Source organism: Ostrea edulis, chromosome 3 (genome assembly GCF_947568905.1).
Source record: "Ostrea edulis chromosome 3, xbOstEdul1.1, whole genome shotgun sequence".
NCBI classification, from domain to species: Eukaryota; Metazoa; Mollusca; class Bivalvia; order Ostreida; family Ostreidae; genus Ostrea; species Ostrea edulis.
This window is the reverse complement of record NC_079166.1, coordinates 56,284,991-56,306,032: the sequence shown is the minus strand read 5'-3', so window position 1 is coordinate 56,306,032 and position 21,042 is coordinate 56,284,991. Positions and strand designations below refer to the sequence as shown.

General features: G+C 34.3%; 2 protein-coding genes across 5 annotated transcripts; both read right to left on the bottom strand.

Moving 5' to 3' along the window:
* Positions 1 to 993: 993 nt before the first annotated feature.
* LOC130052643 (uncharacterized) lies at positions 994 to 3,635 on the bottom strand. 2 transcript variants are annotated; one of them, XM_056158205.1, is made up of 6 exons: positions 3,064 to 3,635; positions 2,563 to 2,639; positions 1,987 to 2,025; positions 1,474 to 1,525; positions 1,184 to 1,283; positions 994 to 1,077 (listed from the first exon to the last, which is right to left on the bottom strand). In XM_056158205.1, the coding sequence occupies exons 1-5, from the start codon at positions 3,241 to 3,243 to the stop codon at positions 1,185 to 1,187; spliced, it is 447 nt and encodes a 148-aa protein (XP_056014180.1). In that variant the 5' UTR covers positions 3,244 to 3,635; the 3' UTR covers positions 994 to 1,077; position 1,184. The 2 variants fall into 2 exon arrangements, with proteins under 2 accessions (XP_056014180.1, XP_056014181.1); XM_056158206.1 differs by having other exon boundaries at positions 994 to 1,283; positions 3,064 to 3,273.
* Positions 3,636 to 10,036: 6,401 nt separating this feature from the next.
* Positions 10,037 to 20,750, bottom strand: LOC125673452 (uncharacterized). 3 transcript variants are annotated; one of them, XR_008801007.1, is made up of 6 exons: positions 20,619 to 20,750; positions 20,085 to 20,258; positions 11,922 to 11,998; positions 10,802 to 10,840; positions 10,532 to 10,583; positions 10,037 to 10,374 (listed from the first exon to the last, which is right to left on the bottom strand). XR_008801007.1 is itself a non-coding variant. In XM_056158201.1 (6 exons), the coding sequence occupies exons 1-6, from the start codon at positions 20,535 to 20,537 to the stop codon at positions 10,285 to 10,287; spliced, it is 513 nt and encodes a 170-aa protein (XP_056014176.1). In that variant the 5' UTR covers positions 20,538 to 20,635; the 3' UTR covers positions 10,037 to 10,284. The 3 variants fall into 3 exon arrangements, 2 of the variants coding, with proteins under 2 accessions (XP_056014176.1, XP_056014177.1); XM_056158201.1 differs by having other exon boundaries at positions 20,457 to 20,635; XM_056158202.1 differs by lacking the exon at positions 10,532 to 10,583 and having other exon boundaries at positions 20,457 to 20,635.
* Between the last annotated feature and the right edge of the window lie 292 nt (positions 20,751 to 21,042).

The following is a 21,042-nucleotide window of genomic DNA, read 5'->3' as shown; positions in this document are numbered from 1 at the left end:
CTGGTTGAAGTTCCCTGTTTAGTAAATATAAATGTACCATTTTCAATGTCCTATACGAATTCTAAAGATAATCACACAGATTATAGAATTTTTTTACTCGACTTTCTATCGTGTGGAATTTGTTTCACCGATATCCAATTTTGAGACAATATACGAATTCAAAATTGTTACTATTTAGATTTAAGGGCAGAATGAAGAATTCTAAATTTAACAATTTCAAACTGAAATGTTGACTTTGCAAAAGTATACACGTATTTGTGACACTTTTTAATTTGCTATCATTGGAATAAAAGATACATTTAATTAAACCAGGCAACTGTCACACAACCTCAAGATAATTTAACAATATAATGATGCAAATAATGAATTAGTCTCCATTGTAAGTTAATGTTTGGCCTTTTGATTTTCATCAGAATTCAAAGAATGTTGTTTTAAAACATTAAGACTGTCGCCAAATTAGTACATAAATATACAGTAATATAATGCGTACTGTACTATGCTCATTACAAATCGGTTTGATGCAAATTTACAGGTATCAGTATTATTTTGTCAAATGTCCAGTTCGTGTCTTCTAGTAAACCGAAGTCTCGTCCAACTTCTTTCTGTTTTCACACTGTTAAATGCCAAACAAGCAATAGCACAATAAGACATCCTACTGACTTCCTTTGATGTTTATATGTTCCTTGACTATTACTCACACATCACTATTAAAATGTATCCCGAATTTGACATGGATAAGAAATAAGCTCTCATAAAAGTAAAAGTGTGGTGTCTATCTGAGGGAAATCATACCCCGGGATGCTAAGGGACATCCGAATTTGGGATCTGAGGGGAAATCCCACTCTGGGATATGAGAGGGAAATTGTGAGCGAGAATACCACTCTACGTCAAACAATGATGGATGTAGCCCCATTGCAAATTTCCTCGAGGAAATCTGCATTCGAGGATAGTATGTCATATAAATTAGTCATTGAAAACAACAAGCTACATGTATTCATAATTTGCAATTGTTTATTTCATTAAAAGGAATAACTAGGAAAGAACACACTGTTCAATAATCTTGTTTCTGTGCCTGGTCTGAAAAAAAATTAGCTACATGTATAATTAGCAAAACACAAACACAATATTGCACATAATGCATGCATTGTTTTGTTTAATTTGAAGAAAGCGATTCAACACATACTTTATTGATCAATATCAGTGGTTAAGCCTTTGAGACTTTTTGCGCCACTGCGAACGACTTTACCACCAAGTTTTTGCAATATGGTGCCATACTCTTCAGCCTAATTTAAAACAAAGCGAACAAAGAGAAATGTTAAAGTTGTGAAACTATTAATAAATGATATATTGTGAAACATTAAACAAATGCATATACAGAATTTTCTACTTATTATTGGATTTAAATTTTCGGAACAAGTCACAATTTCTTTTTTATTGAAGACAATTTTAGCTAGCGAAAGATTCTTGAAGTACCTGCACTGTTTTCACAGATTTCTTCTCGTTGGTGCTTCTTCTCGCTATTTTGCTGTTGATAAATAATGAAATTGCAACAGTACATAATCATAGTGATGTCCGAACACAAATAAATGTTCAAGATAAAACTGATGGAACGTTACGATTGCATTATCTTTATACAACTTTTATAGTTGGTACGGTCTTAGGATAATCAAGGTTCTGAATTCATCTTGACTGAAGAAGGATGCCGCTGTGTTTACCTGGGATATTCTATTATTTGATCAAACAACAATGTAAATCGGTCATTACTACAATATAACAGACGTTTTTGAAGTATTTCAAGTTTGGTCAACTTGTTTTTTCAATGAATTGAATTTTCTAGTAAAAATTTGAGAATAATGCAAAAGTAAACGTGATTTCGTGATAAATGTTTGCAATAGATATAGGTTTGCAGCAATATTAAGATACTAACAAATACATGTAGTTAACAGTTGGGGTTATACCTTGTCCTTAAAATATTTTGGTACGTACATTTTTTCCAGGGCTTCTTTTCCTGCGTCTAGTGCTCTCCTGAAATAGAGAAATGGTTACATGTACATTCAAAATATATACTGTGTTAATTTCGCCTACTTTAGATCACAACAATGGATACGCATGTCAATAGTATGTACCGACTCAGCCTCCATAGTTCTCATACAAATATGATAGCGTTGGTTTTTATACTAAGGCTTAAATCAAAGTTATCATGCTCACAGATCTTTTTGTTTTAACATACTGCGCGGGTACCAATAAAAAACGCGTTGAAAGTTTTATATATTTAAAATACAATATTTGTTATAAAGTGATATGACCACACTTGGGATTCATAAAGACAACAATAAAGGAATGACAATCATAGTAACGAATCATTGTTCTAAAACAACATCATAAATCACCCAGAAAGAGTGCCGAAAATCTCTCTCAATATTCACAGAGAGAAATTAGATAATTTGACGTTAATCCGTATGTTAGTCTAATAACCATTTTATAGGTTATACCCTGTATAAGAAGAAATGATCATCAATGTGATTTCAATTAACTTAATATCGAAAGAGAAAAAATACTTACTTGCCATTTCTGTAATATGTGATGTAATAATAAAGCTGTCTACCATTATAGTACACGTTCACCTCATATTGTAGATACTGAAACCAAAAAAAGAAGGAAGACGCGTTCATTGACGTTTGCTTTAACTTATCATACATTATACTACTTACACTTTCAAATTCATCGTGAATCCTGATAAAGACAACGGTATTTTATTTCTTATAATGTCCCCTTTATTCTACCCAAACCAATGGAATATAACAGGTATTCACACCTAAGACAGGCATCATATCAGACAACAATTTGCTTTCACCACAGTGAATTCTACGTGTATGTTTAGTTTGGAACTTGATTTCTGTCAATTTCAATAGGATCGAACTGTTTTATAAAGACCATCTTAAATTTGTAGTTAAAATGTAGACATTGGAAACAGAATTAATAGTTTTTTAGAATCAACATTAAAAATTGTAGAGAACATCTACAGAAAAGATAGAACTCCTCAAAGTGTTTGAAATACTGTACCCCAGAAGATGAGCAGTATCCGTATTTGACTTTGTAGTACTTAGTGCAGTACGTAGAGTTACAACGCGTGGTGTAGTAGTGATTCAAAGCATGATAACCACAATGAGAGGAAACAGCCTCCGACTGGGGAAATAGTTCACAGAGGCAGAAGATTGTTACGGTGAGGAAGAACAACTTCATCTAAAACAAAGAAATGTATTACTACTGTTGTACCACTCATCGATATTTGAAAAAAATATTAATATTATGACGAACGCATTGCAGATAAACATCCAATAGAGACTTATCTTCCTTTTCAGAAAAATATAATATTTCATACATGTATCAAGAATATTGAAAGGATGTTCTGCATTATAAATTGCAACGTATCTTAAAAGAATTCTTTTTCTGCAATACAATATTTAAAGTTTTATCGCATCTTGCAACTGTTCAATATGTATCTGAATTTAATGAAATATTATGTATATTTTAAGTAAATAAAAAAAGAAAAGCTGTCTGAAATAGAATGTAAATATTAACATAAATATTCGAAGTGATAATATATTCAAACACATAGTACCTCTGGGGTGACTGATTTAAACCCCAGTCTGACAGGTATATATATGAAACGATTCTGCAACACGTGTCAAATTTTCCAATTGTAATATTTGGAAACATCCGTAAATATGTTTCACAATCCGGTTGTATCTGTAACAAATATCCAACCTATCCTTTTAGAACATTCCGGAAAGAGATATCAGACGCTTCCATCGATTTGTGAATCCAATATTTAGATGTTGGCTTTGTTTTTTTTCTTTGTGGGAATGCACTTGTTATACTTTCACATTATTTATATTTCCAGTTTGCAATCATAAAGTCGATTTTAAGATATAAGGCTGTTTCGGAGGCGTATGTGCAGTGTATGAAGGACAATATTGAGTTTGATGTGATTCGATTCAATAGTTTACCAGGAACCCACTTGATGGGGAAAATATATAATAATAAAATGATCATATCAAGAACATTTAAAATAATACACCCATATTTCAAACCAGAAAAAAATTATCCTAATGATAATATTCATTCATTTGGAGAACCTGGTCTTATTTTAGATGAGATGACATGTTGTCTTCTTTACTAAAGAATAATGTACTAGAAAACATTTCTGTTCTTTGGAAAACAAAATGTAAGTTAAATAAATCTCGAGTTTTCAAATGTTCATCTTTTAGTAAAGTTTATCATAGTAATACACATGTATAGGGAAAGGAATTTCTGGTGAGGATCTGAAGGGCAAGACTTTAAGCAAAAGTTTGTTTTCTTCTTTCTCAATTTATAGACGTAAAACTAGATCCTTGTTATAAGTCATTGAGAAAAAGCTTTGCAGGTGTATTATTTAAGGAATGAAATTAATTTTCATTCATTTCATACGATATCAAATAAGTTGGGACAATTTACAGTACAACATTATAAATCGCGAATCGGTTTATGAGATAGCATAAACTATCCCAACGTAATTCATATCGTATAAAATGAGTAAACATTATTTCCATTCCTTATCATTTAATTCAGTGCGCTGTATTATTTGATGAATAATGCTAAAGAAAATATGAATTGTATATGACGCAGACTCATAATGCCGTAGCAACAAAATGAAAATTGAACAGCCAAACGTATTGTGACCGCATTCCTCGGACGTCATATAGCGGGAATAAACGGCAGTTTTGTTTATACGATATAAATAATAATGATAAAGTCGAATTAACCAATCAGAATTCGTGTTACAATTAAAACTAAACTATAATGATATATCATTAAGTATATCCTCTATGATTTTTATGCTTACACTTTTGAAAAAAAGAATGGGGCATATCAAAGCTGAAGTTAATTACAGCCGTGATAGGTGGCGGAGATACCCCATCTTTGACACTTTTTGTATATACAATTTGCCAAACTATCTGCTCGTATAACTTGAGATTTTTTCCTAGTCATAATATTGTATTTATGATTTTTTATATTGTAGTTTTTAGGATTGTGGCATTTTTCTAATGTCTTATTAGTCACAATTCCTTAGCATGAATTGCAGTATTGTGTTTTTAGTTTGTTATATTTCCAACTGTTTTATATGCTTTTTGGCATAATACTTTGTTATTTATTAGTTAATAAATGACCATTCTAATTCCTCAAACCGTGTTATGTGTTTAATTATGCCAAACAGAGCACCACCCTATCAGTTATCCATAAAAACTATTCTTACTTTCACTACCGGTCAGGATAGCTCAGTGGTAAAGCGTTCGCTTCTTAACCGGGATGTCGCCAAGTCTAAGACATCAAAATAGGTAGTGATTGCTCTTTCGTCAAACGCTCGGCATTTAGAAGCGATAATCATGGGTCTTTCGGATATGACCTTACAGACGGAGGTCCCATGTCACGTAGGTGTTAGCACGATAAAGAACCCTTTCTGCTACCATCTCAAGCACATAGCATCAATTTGTGGTACTTCGCCTACAGCTGGTGACGTATCAATATGAGTGAAAAATTCTCAACGGGACGTTTAAAATCAATCAATCAATCTTACGTTCATGCCCATATCTTGCATAACTTATACTATATAACCAGAAAAAAAGTATTCATTGCCCTTATGTCCCGTATGTTTTGATTTTGAGGAGGACCATGAATGCAATGATGCTAAGAGACTATGTTAACCATTTAAACGTAAAAGAACTACAACATACTAAAATCCCTTTGTAAATGTCGCTTTCGTACAAACATTGTATAATTGCAAACAAACGGGATGATTTCAGCTTCTCCATTATCAACTTCCCATATTCATATAGCAATATTCCATTATCACCTGCATAAATTATGGAGTTTATATCTTTCAACTTATTCGATACGCAGGAGCTTCTCTGCGTATGGTCAGTTTTAAAATTCAGGCAAGATACTAACCAACAAATTGATGGTACAGGGGTTTTAACAGTCGCGTTTAAGGGATATTTATTTGGGGGTTGGGACCAGTGTATTCCATATTTTCATTTTTTTTAAAAACTATGTCCTATCTTCTCAGAATGCAAAAAAGTTGCTGTTCTATATCAGATGTGCAATAAAAAAGTGTGTGTCCAATCTAATAAATATGAACTCTGGGTCTAGGCCTCTGCTGGTGGACTGTTAGTCCCCGATGGTCTCTACAGCCAAAGCTAAGTACTTCGTTACTAGCTTGAAAATACGGATGTATATTTAATTGCTGTGATAAAATTGACAAATTCATTTCAAAATAAAGGATTATCTCCCTCATTCATAGCTCTTATCCTTAGACGAATTTGACTCCACATTTTTGTCACTCTGTTTTTCCTTAAAATAGCTCTTGGGGCCTACAAGTTTTATGTTATTTCGGATTCCAAAAAGTTCGGTTGAGCATCACTGAAGAGACATTATTTGTCGAAATGCGCATCCGGAGTATCAAAATTGGTACCGTATAAGTTTTACATATGCATGATTAAACTTCATTTTAAAAATCTCTGGAGTTCTTCATAATTATCACTTTAAGTGTTATATAAGCTGAGGGATTCAAGTTCCTGGGAAACATTGTTTACTTTGTCATGTTTGTTAGGTAATTTGTCAATTGAAGTCACAAATCTCAATATTTTGGTCTTATTTTTTTCTTTTTGTTTTATTGTTGTTTAAAGTGCTATATTTGCATATTTTAATGACTGTGTTACTGAATTGTTGTCTAATTTATTTACAAGTATTTTTCACATCCCTGTATTCCCTATGAAAGGTGAAGGTAACAAAATGAGTTATGAGATTGATCACTGTTCGTTATCTTCGCCTTTCATCAGTATGTATGTGTCCTATTGCATTTTGCATCGGTCCCAACTCCCCAATAAATATTGAACAGTCCCTAAAGTCAGCCTTTCGCAAATTCCATCGGCGTTATAACGATCTAGTTTGCCAATACAACCTATCATTGGGTCAAATGATGATCCCACCTCTAGTGTGCCTTACTATCTATTTTATATTGCTTATGGAATTTATGAGTTTGATCACTGTTCGTTATCTTCACTTTTCAGAAATACATATTGTATGTTTACTTCAAAAAAAAAAACCCATTCCCTTCTATTAAATTGCTGTTGGAGATTGGTGTTGGGTCACTATAACTCAACATATATACATATATTTATGTGTAAATGGGTAGTCACAAAATATTTCAAACCATTTTGGTTGAAGTTTCCTGTTTAATAAATATATATCTGTATCTATTTTGAATGTCCTATGCGAACTCTAAAGATAATAACACGTATATTGTATGATTTTTACTGGACTTTCTATCGCTTACAATTTATTTGTTACACGGATATCCAATTAGGAGACAACATACGAATTTAAAATTGTTACTATGCAGGTTTAAGGTAAAATGAGGAATTTTAAGGTTAACAATTTCAAACTGAAGTGCTGACTTTGCAGAGTTGTCTGGTTTGGTGTTTCTTTGTGCACTAATATGGCTTGGAAATTTAAAAAAGTGGTTTTTTACCTTGATTCGTTTGAAAACATAGCTGCAAATCTGAATTTCTCTGGAAAATTAGAATATTCCAGAGACTTACCGACCCACCCCTTTAAAAGAAACCTTCAAATTACAGCTCAACTTGTATAGTATTCATTTTGTTAACGGAATTCGAATGAAAGGTCATTTAACATGGCTACGTCAATAAGCGAAGTTTTTGAACAGTGATGAGTTTTCGGTTTGGATGAGGACACAAATGTAGCGAGACAATATCTTAGGATTTTAGAGCAAGATTGTGAGGCAGTGATGTAAGAATACCGCAATAGCAGACCTCCATCGTGCGCAGGAAAAGTTGTACTGTATATCGAAGAGTTTTATACGAATGTATCTGTAGCTGCTATCCTATATATCGGTATAGAACTAATTCATGAGAGAATACAAAACTCCATCTACAGGATCACAATGAAACGTGGATGTACATGTGTTGTATTTGCCTGATAGTCACTTACTAACGCTACATCCGGTAGATTTATTACAATGCGCACACATGGTTAACTTCGTCAGCTGTCTCTGGAAGTATTCGGAACATCCCTCAAATATATATTCAAGACAACGCATCCCGTGGGGATTCGGGTTAGAATAGGATCTCAGTATCCTTTGCTTATCGTAAGAGGCGACTAAATGGGGCGGTTCTTCGGATGAGACCGCAGAAACCGAGGCATCATGTCACAGCAAGTTTGGTACGATAAAGATCACTCCCTGCTCAAAGGCCGTGAGCGCCGAACATAGGCTTAAATTTTGCAACCCTTCATCTGCAATGGTGACGTCTCCATGAATGAAAATTTCTCGTGTGCGGTTAAACAATACACCAACCAACCTAGTATTTTCTACAAATATAGTTCTAATATTGCATCTACACGTTTTAATTACAAAATTTACAGTCTCTGGTTATAGATCATCTTATATAAAATCATCCTACATGTTTTTATTATCCTTCGTCGTTAAAGTATAGGCTAGCTAGACGTCATTACTGTTGATATCAATATAGTTGAAAAGTAAAGCCACTGATCCCAGATCTTTCAATTGACTACAGACGTTCATCTCTATCGCAAATTATGTTGACGATTATATCAGACAATGGGCTAAATATGACAAGGAAAAACATGCTGCCTTATCAGAATAGATAAAATGTATAAAAGTAATATTAAGATCTTGTATAAGATACATTAAAACAAACGTGCGTATCATCTTTAGTAAACCAGAGGTGCTAACAGAAATTAGATATCATGAAGATTATATACTGGTCCCAGCTGACAAAGGCTGCTTTAACATTTTCTTTATTTACTAAGGACGAACATTTACTACATCAAAGTAACTGACATTTTTCGAAACTTATGAAATTCGTCAAACAAAACGGTTAGAGATTTTAAAAATTATCATCGATGTGTTTTGATAAGCATTTAATTCTAATCCAAATGACTTATTATTATCATATTCTTCTCTGATCTGCTGCTGATGTTTATAAACAGAAAAAACACGTAATAATTAACTAAAATGTTTAATCATTACAGACGATTATGTTATCAGAATTATGTTATGTGAAAACACACCGTTGTGGTTCCATATATTTACTCCATAAACTGTATGATTGATTCATTGTTTGTTTTACGTCCCGTCGAGAATGTTTCGCTCATACGAGCTGTAGGTGAAGTACCACAAATTTAAACATATGCTTAGCGCTCAGGGCCGTAAGGGTTTTTAGCGTGCCAACAGGACCTCAGTTTTTAAGGTCAAATCCGAAAGACCCGTGATTATCACTTCTAAATACCGAGAGTTTGACAAAGGAGCAATCATTACAAATGTTAACGTCTTACCTTTGACGCGGCCAAGTTTGACACAAGTGGCTCTTGAACTCACGAACGCTCTAACCCCGATCGGTCATAAACTGCATGACATTTGAAACATCTCTGTATTTTATGTTTTTTACTTTGTATGAGTCTCCATATCAATGAACAATGCTCGAGAGAGACGTTAAATCAGATGCAATTAATCAATCAATCCATTGTATGGTACCACTAAATACATGTATATAGTATTCACTACCATCGTCAAACGCTCGGAATCATGTGTGAAGGTCATGGGTCCTCGGAGATGACCTTAAAAACGTATGTTCTGTGTCACAGTAGCTGTGACACGCTAAAGAACCCTCACTACTCAATGGCCGTAAGCGTCGAGCATAGGCCTAAATTTGAAGCTCAAGATTACGACAAACAAGGGGTACTGAGAATCTATTCTAACCAGGATCCCCACGAGACGTAATATGGTGACTATTGTAGCTGTGCGGTAGTAGTTGAACATTTGAGAATAATGACAGTCACTCATTCTTTCCGTGTCACTCGGAAAATATTTCAAAAAGCCCCTCTGTGGTAATGCTTCAGCAAAAGAAAACACTTGTATTTACTTCCACAATTATACGTTGTAATTGAAAACAATAAGCATGATGCACAAAACTCTTTTATTTGACAAAAAAAAAACCCAGCAAAACTTTGTTAAGCAAAGGTTGACTAAATGTGTCTGTGAGAGAAACTTCTTGGTCTAAGTGGCTCTATCAGTTGATCTTTCTATTTCTCCATTTACATACGTCTTTGTCCACCTCTCTCACTCTATACTCACAGTAACACCTATACGCCGACATCTTAATTCGATATTGGAATTTGTAAATGATGCCTTGTCACTTACACAAATTACTGTTCTGTATCTGTCGTCAAACGCTGTAGGTCCCTTCGAGAAAGTTTCCCTTCAAGAATTTGCAGCATCGTATCATAATCTCCAACCTTTGGAAAAAATGTCAAAGATGCACTATATCACGCTAGCGAAATATATAACAAAGCAATATCGAGCAATGTATGGTATAAGCAATCGAATTGTTTGTGCCACGTGTCATTTTCGTGTTTTCGTAATAAATGCCATAGAGAGAGGGGTGGAGGTTACCTGATTTCTTTTAACGAATTTAAAGTCTTCAGTATCTCCTTTGACGATATTGCTGAAAATATGATTGGTACATGTATGTTTATCAATAAACAGCAGGCACGTGGCACGTGTTGATTTAATTTGCATTGTATGTACATTTAGATATTATAAACGATAAACCTACGTCCATGGCATACCTAAGTTAGATTTCAACTTAAATTGATGAACTAGATCAAATTATTTCTAATAAAGATCTTCAGAAAATATGGATGTAATTTTCACAAAACGTACGTTATTTTCATGTCATCTTTGGCTATTTCCAGGTCTCTACTGCAAGAGAAAGTTATGCTGAATGGAAAATAATATCTCAAACATATGTAATCCATTGCTAATTTAGGTTATTGCATAGTTTGATTAGAGTCTTCTTACATTCTCTTTCTTCTAAATGTTAGCTTTTGAATATAGGATGATATTGTTTGGAAAACGTTTACTGGAACATACGTTATTTCAAAGAGGCCTGCATCAAAGTCCCATATAATGTATTTATACGCGATGGCCTATTTATGTAAATAAAGTTCAACTCCCAGAAATTAACCAATGCATGTCAAATACAACTTTATAATTGACTGAAAAATATTCGCCAATCAACAAGACGCAGTCGACTACGTTGCGTTGAGACCGATGTACATGTTAACACACGTTGGTCTGAGACCGATGTACATGTTAACACAAGTTGGTCTGAGATCGATGTATATGTTAACACACGTTGGTCTGAGACCGATGTACATGTTAACACACGTTGGCCCTCTTCTACGTTTGTGTAATTTTGCTGGCCTGTATATTCATACATATTTAAAAGTAATTACACTACAGTGATATAATCCGTCAACATCAAACTAAATATTAGAAAAGTCTTCCAAATTAGTAGACACAGGCCTTCAATTTCGTCAGCAAAAACATGTATTCTGTTTCGTAAGCTACCATGACGTAACCTACATCATAGCTGTATCGGGAGACGTTCGGCTGTATATTTCTGAGCCATAGTGGAATAAAAATAAAGTTCTTGTTTTCGTGGATGATGCAGGATATCGGTTTCGAAATGTTATGCCTTCGGTTAAAGCCCTGGCTTTTATTTTACAAAACAACATTTCTCGGTCTTGGGGTTATCCAGCAATATCCACAAAATCGTCTCTATTATACACAATTTTATCGACTGACCACCTTCTCATGTATATTAATAAAGAATTACAGTTTTGTTTAATTACAGTAATATATAGTTATTTACAGTTTTATACAGTTACCTTCCATACACATGCTTAACATAGCATAGTGCAATACAAGTAAGTGCTACGCGTGTGCATATAAACTGTCCAATAAGATAGGAATAACGAGGAAAAATTGGTGTACTTACTTGCTAATTTTAGTATAAGTTTTAGATAAAAACAGTTGTTTTCCTTTAGTGTAGATATTCCTTTCGGACTGCAAAATCTGAAATAGAATACGACAATAACGTTTGACTGCTGAAGTTTCTTAACCAGTCGCGGTAGGTCAGTGGTCCGAGCGTTCGCTTCGTAACCAGGGGGTCATGAGGTTTAGCCACGCTCGTGTTATGGCTGCTTCAAACCTAAAACGTTAACAATTACATTGGTTGCCGTATATCTTACTCCTCGGCTATTAGAAGTGAAAATCATGGGTTTTTTAATATGACCTTAAAAACGGAGGTTCCGTCTCACAGCAGGTTTGATTGATTGTTTTGCTGTTTTCCGCTGTAACCGTGGTGGTTGTCGCTGGTGACCAGGGTCGCTCTTAATAGAATATATAGGGAAAAGAACGACTCGGATCACCGGCTTCTCCGCATGCGTGGTATTTAACTCGAAGCGGTGCCCTACTGGTTTTAAATCCATAGTAATAATAAACCCCCTTCTCAGTTTTCTGTTTCGTATGCACATCATAACTTGAAAGATACAAATTAACTTGTATTATCCAACTCCAAAATTGATATTTTAATGCATAAGATTTCTGAATTATGTCTAAGATATCTAATAACGAATAAACAACTTGAAAACAATGGCTGTTTATTCAAAGCATATTTACAATAGTGTTATCTCCATAACAATTCCTAAGTCATCTTTTATATTTTAATCACATGATAACAGGTGTGAACAAGGCACAGCTAGACGCCTTAAACTTGGATTAACGTGCAGGTGTAAACAATTACCTGTAAATAAGATAACACCAGGTTATTCTACCGTGACCAACCTTCGTAATCATAAGTACAAATACCACTCGCCCAATTTACGAACAATACGTAGGCACATATTCAACATTGTTTTATTTATTTATTTTGCATAGAATGTTTCTTCTCTCACCCTCTTTTATTTCAAATATATTTTCTGATTATCTGAATTCAAATTATCTCCGATATGCGAACAACCACACATCTACTGTATACAACTTGGAGGTTTACTTTGGGTGTTTTTGTACAAAAGTGGAAGACTTTCCTATTACGAGATAATTCTTTTTGTGTTAAAATTTAACAAACTAGACTCTATATACAGGTACATATAGCAGTATCGTGTACAGGAACCAGCAGGCATGAGGGATCGTGCCATCCTTCTTATTCCCAATAAAAACCATAAGACAACAAAACTAACGTCTGGCGGCTTTTTTCGTCTTTATTTACCTAATATCTATTTATTTATTTTCAAGGTCAACGTATATCTGTTCACTTATGCCCCAACTATAATTGCTTACAAAGGACACGTTTCAGTTTCACGAAATTAGTCAAAATAGGATTCATGTTTGATATACGGACAAAAAGTCACAGGATAAACGTCACTGGACAGAAAGTCACAAAATATGTAGAAAAGTCACAAAAATGACTTAGCAAATGAGACCCCATATATACTTTTAAGATAATAATAACAGGTGGTACCCAAATGCTCACTAAAGCTGTTGTTCAGACACCAGAAATTTCTTACAGTGGATAGGAGGTACAAGGGAATACATGTCATCATTATTGATGTTTGTTTTGCCACATTTAGCACCTTCAGTTCATTATTAAATGTTCATTATCAGATAATAAGAAAGGAAAAATCATTAACTTGTTTATATATCAATTATTATATGATAGTTCACTTACTTCTTGTTTTGACAATGATCTGGAGTGAAAGGAAGCCAACCATAATTCTGTCATCAGATTTTGTTTTGACAATCATTACATGTAATATGTAGTATACTAAACCAAATGATCATCAAGTTTATTTCATCGAAATAAGAAATCTCTCTTTTTAAAAATCAAAATGATATTTTACAATAAATATGATAAAAGGAATAACAATTTTATAATTATTATCAAAATCTCATAGAAAATATAAAGTTTGCATATATATTTTCTTAAACTTTACAAAAAGAACAGATATGTTTTCAAATATATATAAAAAATCAATAGTTTTTTATTTTCTTATAAACTGTGACTTTTTGTCCTATGACATTTTGTTCTACTATCATAAAATTCTAATTGTGACTTGGTCTTATTTTCTTATAAAATTGTGACTTTTTGTCCTGTGACATTTTGTCCTACTTTCATAAAATTTCTTATTGTAACTTTTTGCCCATGGTCATATTGGCCGTGTCTTTTTGTAATTTGTAAAGCTGTAAATGGTTTGAAAGGTACATAATTTCAGCACAATGTATATATTAATTATGACGTCAAAAGTTGAAATATTTTCATGATCCTGGTTCTAATTAGGAACATTTATTTGAATCATTTTTCATATATCATAAAATTACAATTTTCTTATATCAAATTCATGACAAGGAACTACGTAAAAATGAGCAGTACTTTGAGTGAATCTCATTCTTTGCAGTCAGCCAATAATATGATAGGACTGGCTTCACGAGTATGTACAAAAGCCACGGTATCGACGTCCAGTTGTTTAATATCATCATGAAAGCTGCTGTCTTTGGATCGTCTTTTGTCTCGCGTCTCGGAAGATCTACCGAAGCAGACCCGAGAATAAAATATTTTGGAGTTGGTGGCATGACAGCAAGGGAGCCAAATCAAACCTGCCTGCAAAACCTGCTTCAGTATTCCCCTGATCGAGTTTTCATTCATCTCGGTGGAAACGACATTAGCGTTGACGGACAACCTAGGAAGGTGGCTGAAAACGTCCTACAACTGGTGCAGGTCCTAGAAGACAGCGGAGTTGGAACTGTTCTCGTGGGACAGATTCTAGACAGGGGTGGTACTTTCAAGAAGAGCCCTGGTCTGACTAGGGATATCTTCAGGAGGAAGAGGAACAGGATTAACACAATTCTGCAAGCAAAGCTCGGAAAAAGATTTATTTTACTTCGACTGAAATATCCCCAGGACTTTGCGGCTGATGGTGTTCATATTTCCCAGGGAAACCTATGGAAATATGCCGCACAGAGAAGGAGAGCTCTTCTGACAAAGTAAAGCTCGAGAAGAAAACCGGCCCTTTTAAGGGCCACAGAAATATTTCGAAAAGATGCCTCAAATAACATACATTCAGAGAGACGAAATCTTTTTAAGAGTCGAAACATATACTCCTTAATTACCAGCATACAGCCTCACCGAACTTTCTATCAAACACATAAAAATCCACAAATCATTTGTTTTCAGTCTTTATGGTCCGAAATATACGTATAAAATTGGCATATCTTTTTTTTTAAAAATAGCCAAAGTAGAAATGTAATTGAAGAGAATAAAAATATATCCTGTTGCAATTGGTGTGGAATATTGGTTATATACTTTCTTCAGTAAATGGCTTAATTATGCATGTATGAATGCATTATGCTGAATGGGGTCGCTCTTCAGAATGACCGTTTCATATTTTGTCAAAACTGACTAGGGTATGGTCTGTAAAAGTTGCACAAGGTGCAAATGGGTGGCGGTTTGATTTGAACTAGATAATTTAAGTGTAATTTCAGAATTCAGGAGAGAAAAAATGGGGAAAATAATTATTTTGAATTAATTATGAGCGTCGGTGTCTGGGGTCGCTCTTCAGAATGACCGTTTCATATTTTGTCAGAACTGACTAGGGTATGGTCTGTAAAAGTTGCACAAGGTGCAAATGGGTGGCGGTTTGGTTTGAAATAGCTAATTTAAGTGTAGTTTCAAAATTCGGGAGAGAAAAAATGGGGAAAATAATTATTTTGAATTAATTATGAGCGTCGGTGTCTGGGGTCGCTCTTCAGAATGACCGTTTCATATTTTGTCAGAACTTACTAGGGTATGGTCTGTAAAAGTTGCACAAGGTGCAAATGGGTGGCGGTTTGATTTGAACTAGATAATTTAAGTGTAATTTCAGAATTCGGGAGAGAAAAAATGGGGAAAATAATTATTTTGAATTAATTATGAGCGTCGGTGTCTGGGGTCGCTCTTCAGAATGACCGTTTCATATTTTGTCAGAACTGACTAGGGTATCGTCTGTAAAAGTTGCACAAGGTGCAAATGGGTGGCGGTTTGATTTGAAATAGCTAATTTAAGTGTAGTTTCAGAATTCGGGAGAGAAAAAATGGGGAAAATAATTATTTTGAATTAATTATGAGCGTCGGTGTCTGGGGTCGCTCTTCAGAATGACCGTTTCATATTTTGTCAGAACTGCCTAGGGTATCGTCTGTAAAAGTTGCACAAGGTGCAAATGGGTGGCGGTTTGATTTGAAATAGCTAATTTAAGTGTAGTTTCAGAATTCAGGAGAGAAAAAATGGGGAAAATAATTATTTTGAATTAATTATGAGCGTCGGTGTCTGGGGTCGCTCTTCAGAATGACCGTTTCATATTTTGTCAGAACTGCCTAGGGTATCGTCTGTAAAAGTTGCACAAGGTGCAAATGGGTGGCGGTTTGATTTGAATTAGATAATTTAAGTGTAGTTTCAGAATTCGGGAGAGAAAAAATGGGGAAAATAATTATTTTGAATTAATTATGAGCGTCGGTGTCTGGGTCTGCAGTTGATGTCAACCGTGTTATGTTTGAAGGCCATAACCTGCATACTACTCAATTAATTTCTTTACACAGGGATTTGCCAAATTCGGACCTTAGGCTAGCCATTGATGAATTGCCAACACAGCCAACCATCCTTATTGACAATACACCCTTTTCTTTCCAGGTTGAAAAGTCATCTCCAGCATTCTTTCTTTTTCAGGATTTTCAGTCAGAGTTCATCCAGATTTTGCAGCAGCATAACAACACAGATGGGTTCCTGGTCAGATTTGGAGACTACACAACAGCCATCATTAGTCGTGACGAACATTACCACCTTTTTGATTCACATGCAAGGGATGCTAATGGTTTTCCAGACCAAGGTGGTAAAGCAGTGACCATATATTTCCCAAATTCTCTTTCTTTATGCAGTCACTTTAGGGAATTCGGCTGTCATAGGGGTATGCTGTCTACCCAACATTTTGATGTTTTTCCATTGACAGTCAAGGTTTCAGCCGGTTTTGCTATTTTGATATATAGCCTATCAAACTCCAGTAAGATGAGGGTGATACCAGACAGTCAACATTAGAAAGTGCACTGTTTCAAAATTACTTGTTGATATATTACAAATATGCGTGATGCTGTTTTATAACTGACCTTTAGGATGTTTCTTGGTGTTTGAAATTAACCATAGACCGAGTCTATGTCAAATGGCACTGGTCTATAACAATTGTAATTGGGATATAACAAACCGTGTATGTTAATTTTCTTAGTTTAAAGCAATTGAGTTATCCCACAAGTCAACGTCTGATAAACGTTATGAGGAAAAGAGAACACTTTTTTGGAAATGGAAAGAAAATATGCTTTATAAGTACTTTAAAAGTCAATAAAAATGTTTTAAATTTGTGTTATTTTTTTCAATGTTGCGGTCTATGCCAATTCGATGAGGTCTATATCATCTAGTTTTGGCATAAACCCAGTCTGTACTAAGTTTTAAACGAATTTCGAAAACTGCTTTTCTGTTACTTTAATTCAGAAAAATATACTGACAACACGTCACACCAGCATATTTCTTTTCTGTTTTACCACACCCAAACATATAAAAGATGTGGTGACTACAAATGAAGGGAAGAAATGCATTAAAATGCACCATTTTAAATCATTCTTTTTAAATGGGTTAACCTCCCCCCAAACCCCACAGTAAGGTATAGATTTGCCACTGTATTTGAGTGCAACTTGATGTTATTAAAGAACAGACGTAGCTCAAAAATTGCAAATTCACATGAAATTATGCTACTCTACAGATTACTTCGAAAAAAATGTATAATTCAAATCCAACAAAAAAATCAACAGACTGATTGAAATGGATCACAGATTAAAATGTATCACAATGAGGGAAATTGGGATGTTTTGAAGAATTGACAAATTCAATGCAGAAAGAATTAAAAGGATCAGTAAATGATGTCATAATACTTGCCCTTTCACCTCTAAATATCAAGGCTCTACCATATAGAAATTTCATGCAAGTGATTATGCATATTTTTACTGTATGCTCGAGAATGTCCAATATATAGGATGTTCTCTATTCGTTTTTCACAGGGTAAATAATTCATATTGTTCATTCCAAAGATAACTGATTATTGCATTAGTATAAATTTTCTTCTGGCATGTTTTCAAAGAAATGAATTTAAACTAATTTCACGTGTTTTGAACTACGTGAAGTAAATTATTTTAATGGGATATGAACTCCACATCTCCATTCTTAACATTAATTCAATATAAATTATCCACTTTTCAAATACTGAATGTCTGATATCATCATTGAAAAACACTAGATATATCTATAGATATGATGTTTACCTAGAAATGTAAACCTGAGTCGGTCAAAAACAGGTACTTATCTTCTTAGTCAGGTTAGTGTTACATAACCATGATAAGTTTATTGGATTGGCTAGTTGTGCTTTGTGCTCATTTAATTACAAATGAAAATTAGTCATGGGGCTTGGATTATTCTGACCACAAACTATGTCGAAAATCTGCTTTAAATTCATAATTCATAAGTAATTGCGCAAAAAATTAAAACTAAATACCTAAGCATTTCAACACCTACATAAAAATATTTCATTGACATAGCTGATGGCTTTTCGATATTAAAAAACACAATAGAGGAAATTCGAGTCACAACTTTGTTTTGAATTAAACTGGTACAGTGTGATCATGATTCGCATTTATTCATACTAGCAATTAAATCATAGACAATAAAAACAATATTATTTACTTTTTTTTTAAACCACTATCTTACTTTCAACGTATTGTTATCATAATCATAATGATATAAATCAGTCGAGACTCGATCGCTCGAGTACAGGACGACATTGGTGGAATGCCGATCTCGATGATTCTTGCATGTAAAATGAATAATTATTAGTAAGTTTCTGTTGATATTTTGCTAAAGGAGCTGCACTAGTTATATAATTTAATATATTAGTTAAAATGCACGTCTTCTTATTAAAATATGTGCATAAATGAAGTTCATATGCCGATCACAATTTCAGATGTAGAATTAAAAACCAAAGCATTTTCTGGTTTTTAAAACAAAATAATTCAATAATACCAATTGTTTTATTGTCTTTTGGGTTTGTTTTTTTTTTTTTCATCACCAAACTTCACACTAATTGCTGATTACAACCATATAAAATGTTTACAATTACCTATGGGTCGAATTATGCGAGCGTCGAACAGCAGGGCTACCGCTATATTTAGAGCGACCCTAGGCACCAGCGACCGCGATCACCGCTACACCGCCACACTGAACAATTTTCAGTTATCTGATGCCCCCCAGTTTTTATTGGTGGAAGAGAGAACCCAGATACAATGTACCTGGAAAGAGACCACCGACCTTCCGAAAGTAAACTGGGAAACTTTCTCACTTACTGGCGCGAGCGGGATTCAAACCCGCGCCGAGAGCGGTGAGAGGGAGTGTGATATTGAATGCGATGCTCTAACCACTCGACCACGGAAGCCCCTGGTGTTGGCACGTTAAAGAACTCTCACTGGTAAGCCCCTGAACACAGTTGCTACTTAATCTACAGTTAGTGACGTTTCAAATATAGTAAATAATTCTCAGGATGTAAAAAAAAAAAAAAAAAAAAGTTCTGTATATATATTCTACACTATAGGGGCAAACCCTGCAGCGACATGCACATATCAATACACAACTACATCACTATAAATAAATAAACTACTACTACTACATAATCAATATTTATATGCCATTTCGAAAGTGCAATTACAAGAAGTTACATATATATTATACTTATTTTGTGTTAATTTAATTTGAATTATCTACATCAATTTGATCTTAAAAGTAAGTAAGAATATCTAGAATGTACGAACAGATATGTATTTGGAAATGATGAATAATTGTCTGTTAGCACTTACAAAATTAATCCATTTTATAGAAAACGTTACATGTACAATGTGCATATTTCAGGTGTTCTTGAGTGATTCAGCTTTTCAGATCATAAACACCTTTGAAAGAAGATATTACATGCTTACTGCTACTAGAATTTTTATATGGCCCCTCCTCTCACCGACGAAAAGGAGAATATTACTGTGAAAGAAATACCCTTTTCAGGCACCGTCCGTGTGTAACTTTGTAGTACTTTGTACAGTGGGTGTTGTTACACCTCGTGGTGGTGAAGTGATTCGAAGCATGGAGACCACAGTGAGAGGAAACGGCCCCTGACTGGGGAATTAGTTCACAGAGGGAGATAGTCAGGCCGAGGAAGAGCAGCTTTATCTAAATTAGAGAAATAATAACAAATATCAAATGATAACAAATATCAAACAATGGAAAATCCAAACGTTTAAACGACAACCAATGTGCTCACATTTATGCAATATATATTTAATCTGAGAGAGAGAGAGAGAGAGAGAGAGAGAGAGAGAGAGAGAGAGAGAGAGAGAGAGATATGCAAGCTTTTAAAATAAAGCATACCTTAAACGAATTCATTTCGTACCATGCCGGTGTTTTATTTGTTTTGTTGTTTTCCTTTGAAATATAATCAAATCCCTGCATACTACATGTACAAGTATATACAGTATTCACATCAGATATATGTATATTTATGTAAAGCGAAATGGGACGTGTATCTCTTACCTTGAAAGCAATTATGTTCTGTGCATTAATTACGCGTCTTCATAATACTTTTTTGGTAACAGATGCTGAGCTATCAAATTTGCCACTCCGCGGCGTTCGTTTGTGTTCGTCCCTCTCGCGCGTCCGGCGTCCGTAAAGATGTTTCACCATCCTGTTCACTGTGTATAGCGTATATTAAATTCCTTAAACAGTGAAAACCCGGGAATGAAATTCTTGCACTTACTAATGAAACACAATTACTAGAGTGAACAGTGACTGTTTGCTGAGATACAAACTTTTACATTTTTATAGGACTTCGATGTTATTCAAACATAGAGCAAAGACATTTACACTGATGAAAAAAGAGTATAGTTTGAGTCAGTAGAACACATTTAAAAGAACCAGAACCACAAAGTACTAAAATTGGCCCTTTCGCCAAAATAAA

Bases quoted from the DNA above. Each gene is read 5' to 3' on its own strand.
- LOC130052643 (XM_056158205.1), bottom strand. From the start codon at position 3,243: ATGAAGTTGTTCTTCCTCACCGTAACAATCTTCTGCCTCTGTGAACTA. The intron at 2,026-2,562 runs GTAAGTATTTTT...TCTCTATTTCAG, and splicing joins ACATATTACAGAAATGGCAA to GAGAGCACTAGACGCAGGAA. The intron at 1,284-1,473 runs GTACTTCAAGAA...GTTTTAAATTAG, and splicing joins AATCTGTGAAAACAGTGCAG to GCTGAAGAGTATGGCACCAT.
- LOC125673452 (XM_056158201.1), bottom strand. From the start codon at position 20,537: ATGCAGGGATTTGATTATATTTCAAAGGAAAACAACAAAACAAATAAA. The intron at 11,999-20,084 runs GTATTTCTTTCA...ATTCTATTTCAG, and splicing joins ACGGACGGTGCCTGAAAAGG to ATTTTGCAGTCCGAAAGGAA. The intron at 10,584-10,801 runs GTACGTTTTGTG...TCATATTTTCAG, and splicing joins AAAGATGACATGAAAATAAC to CAATATCGTCAAAGGAGATA.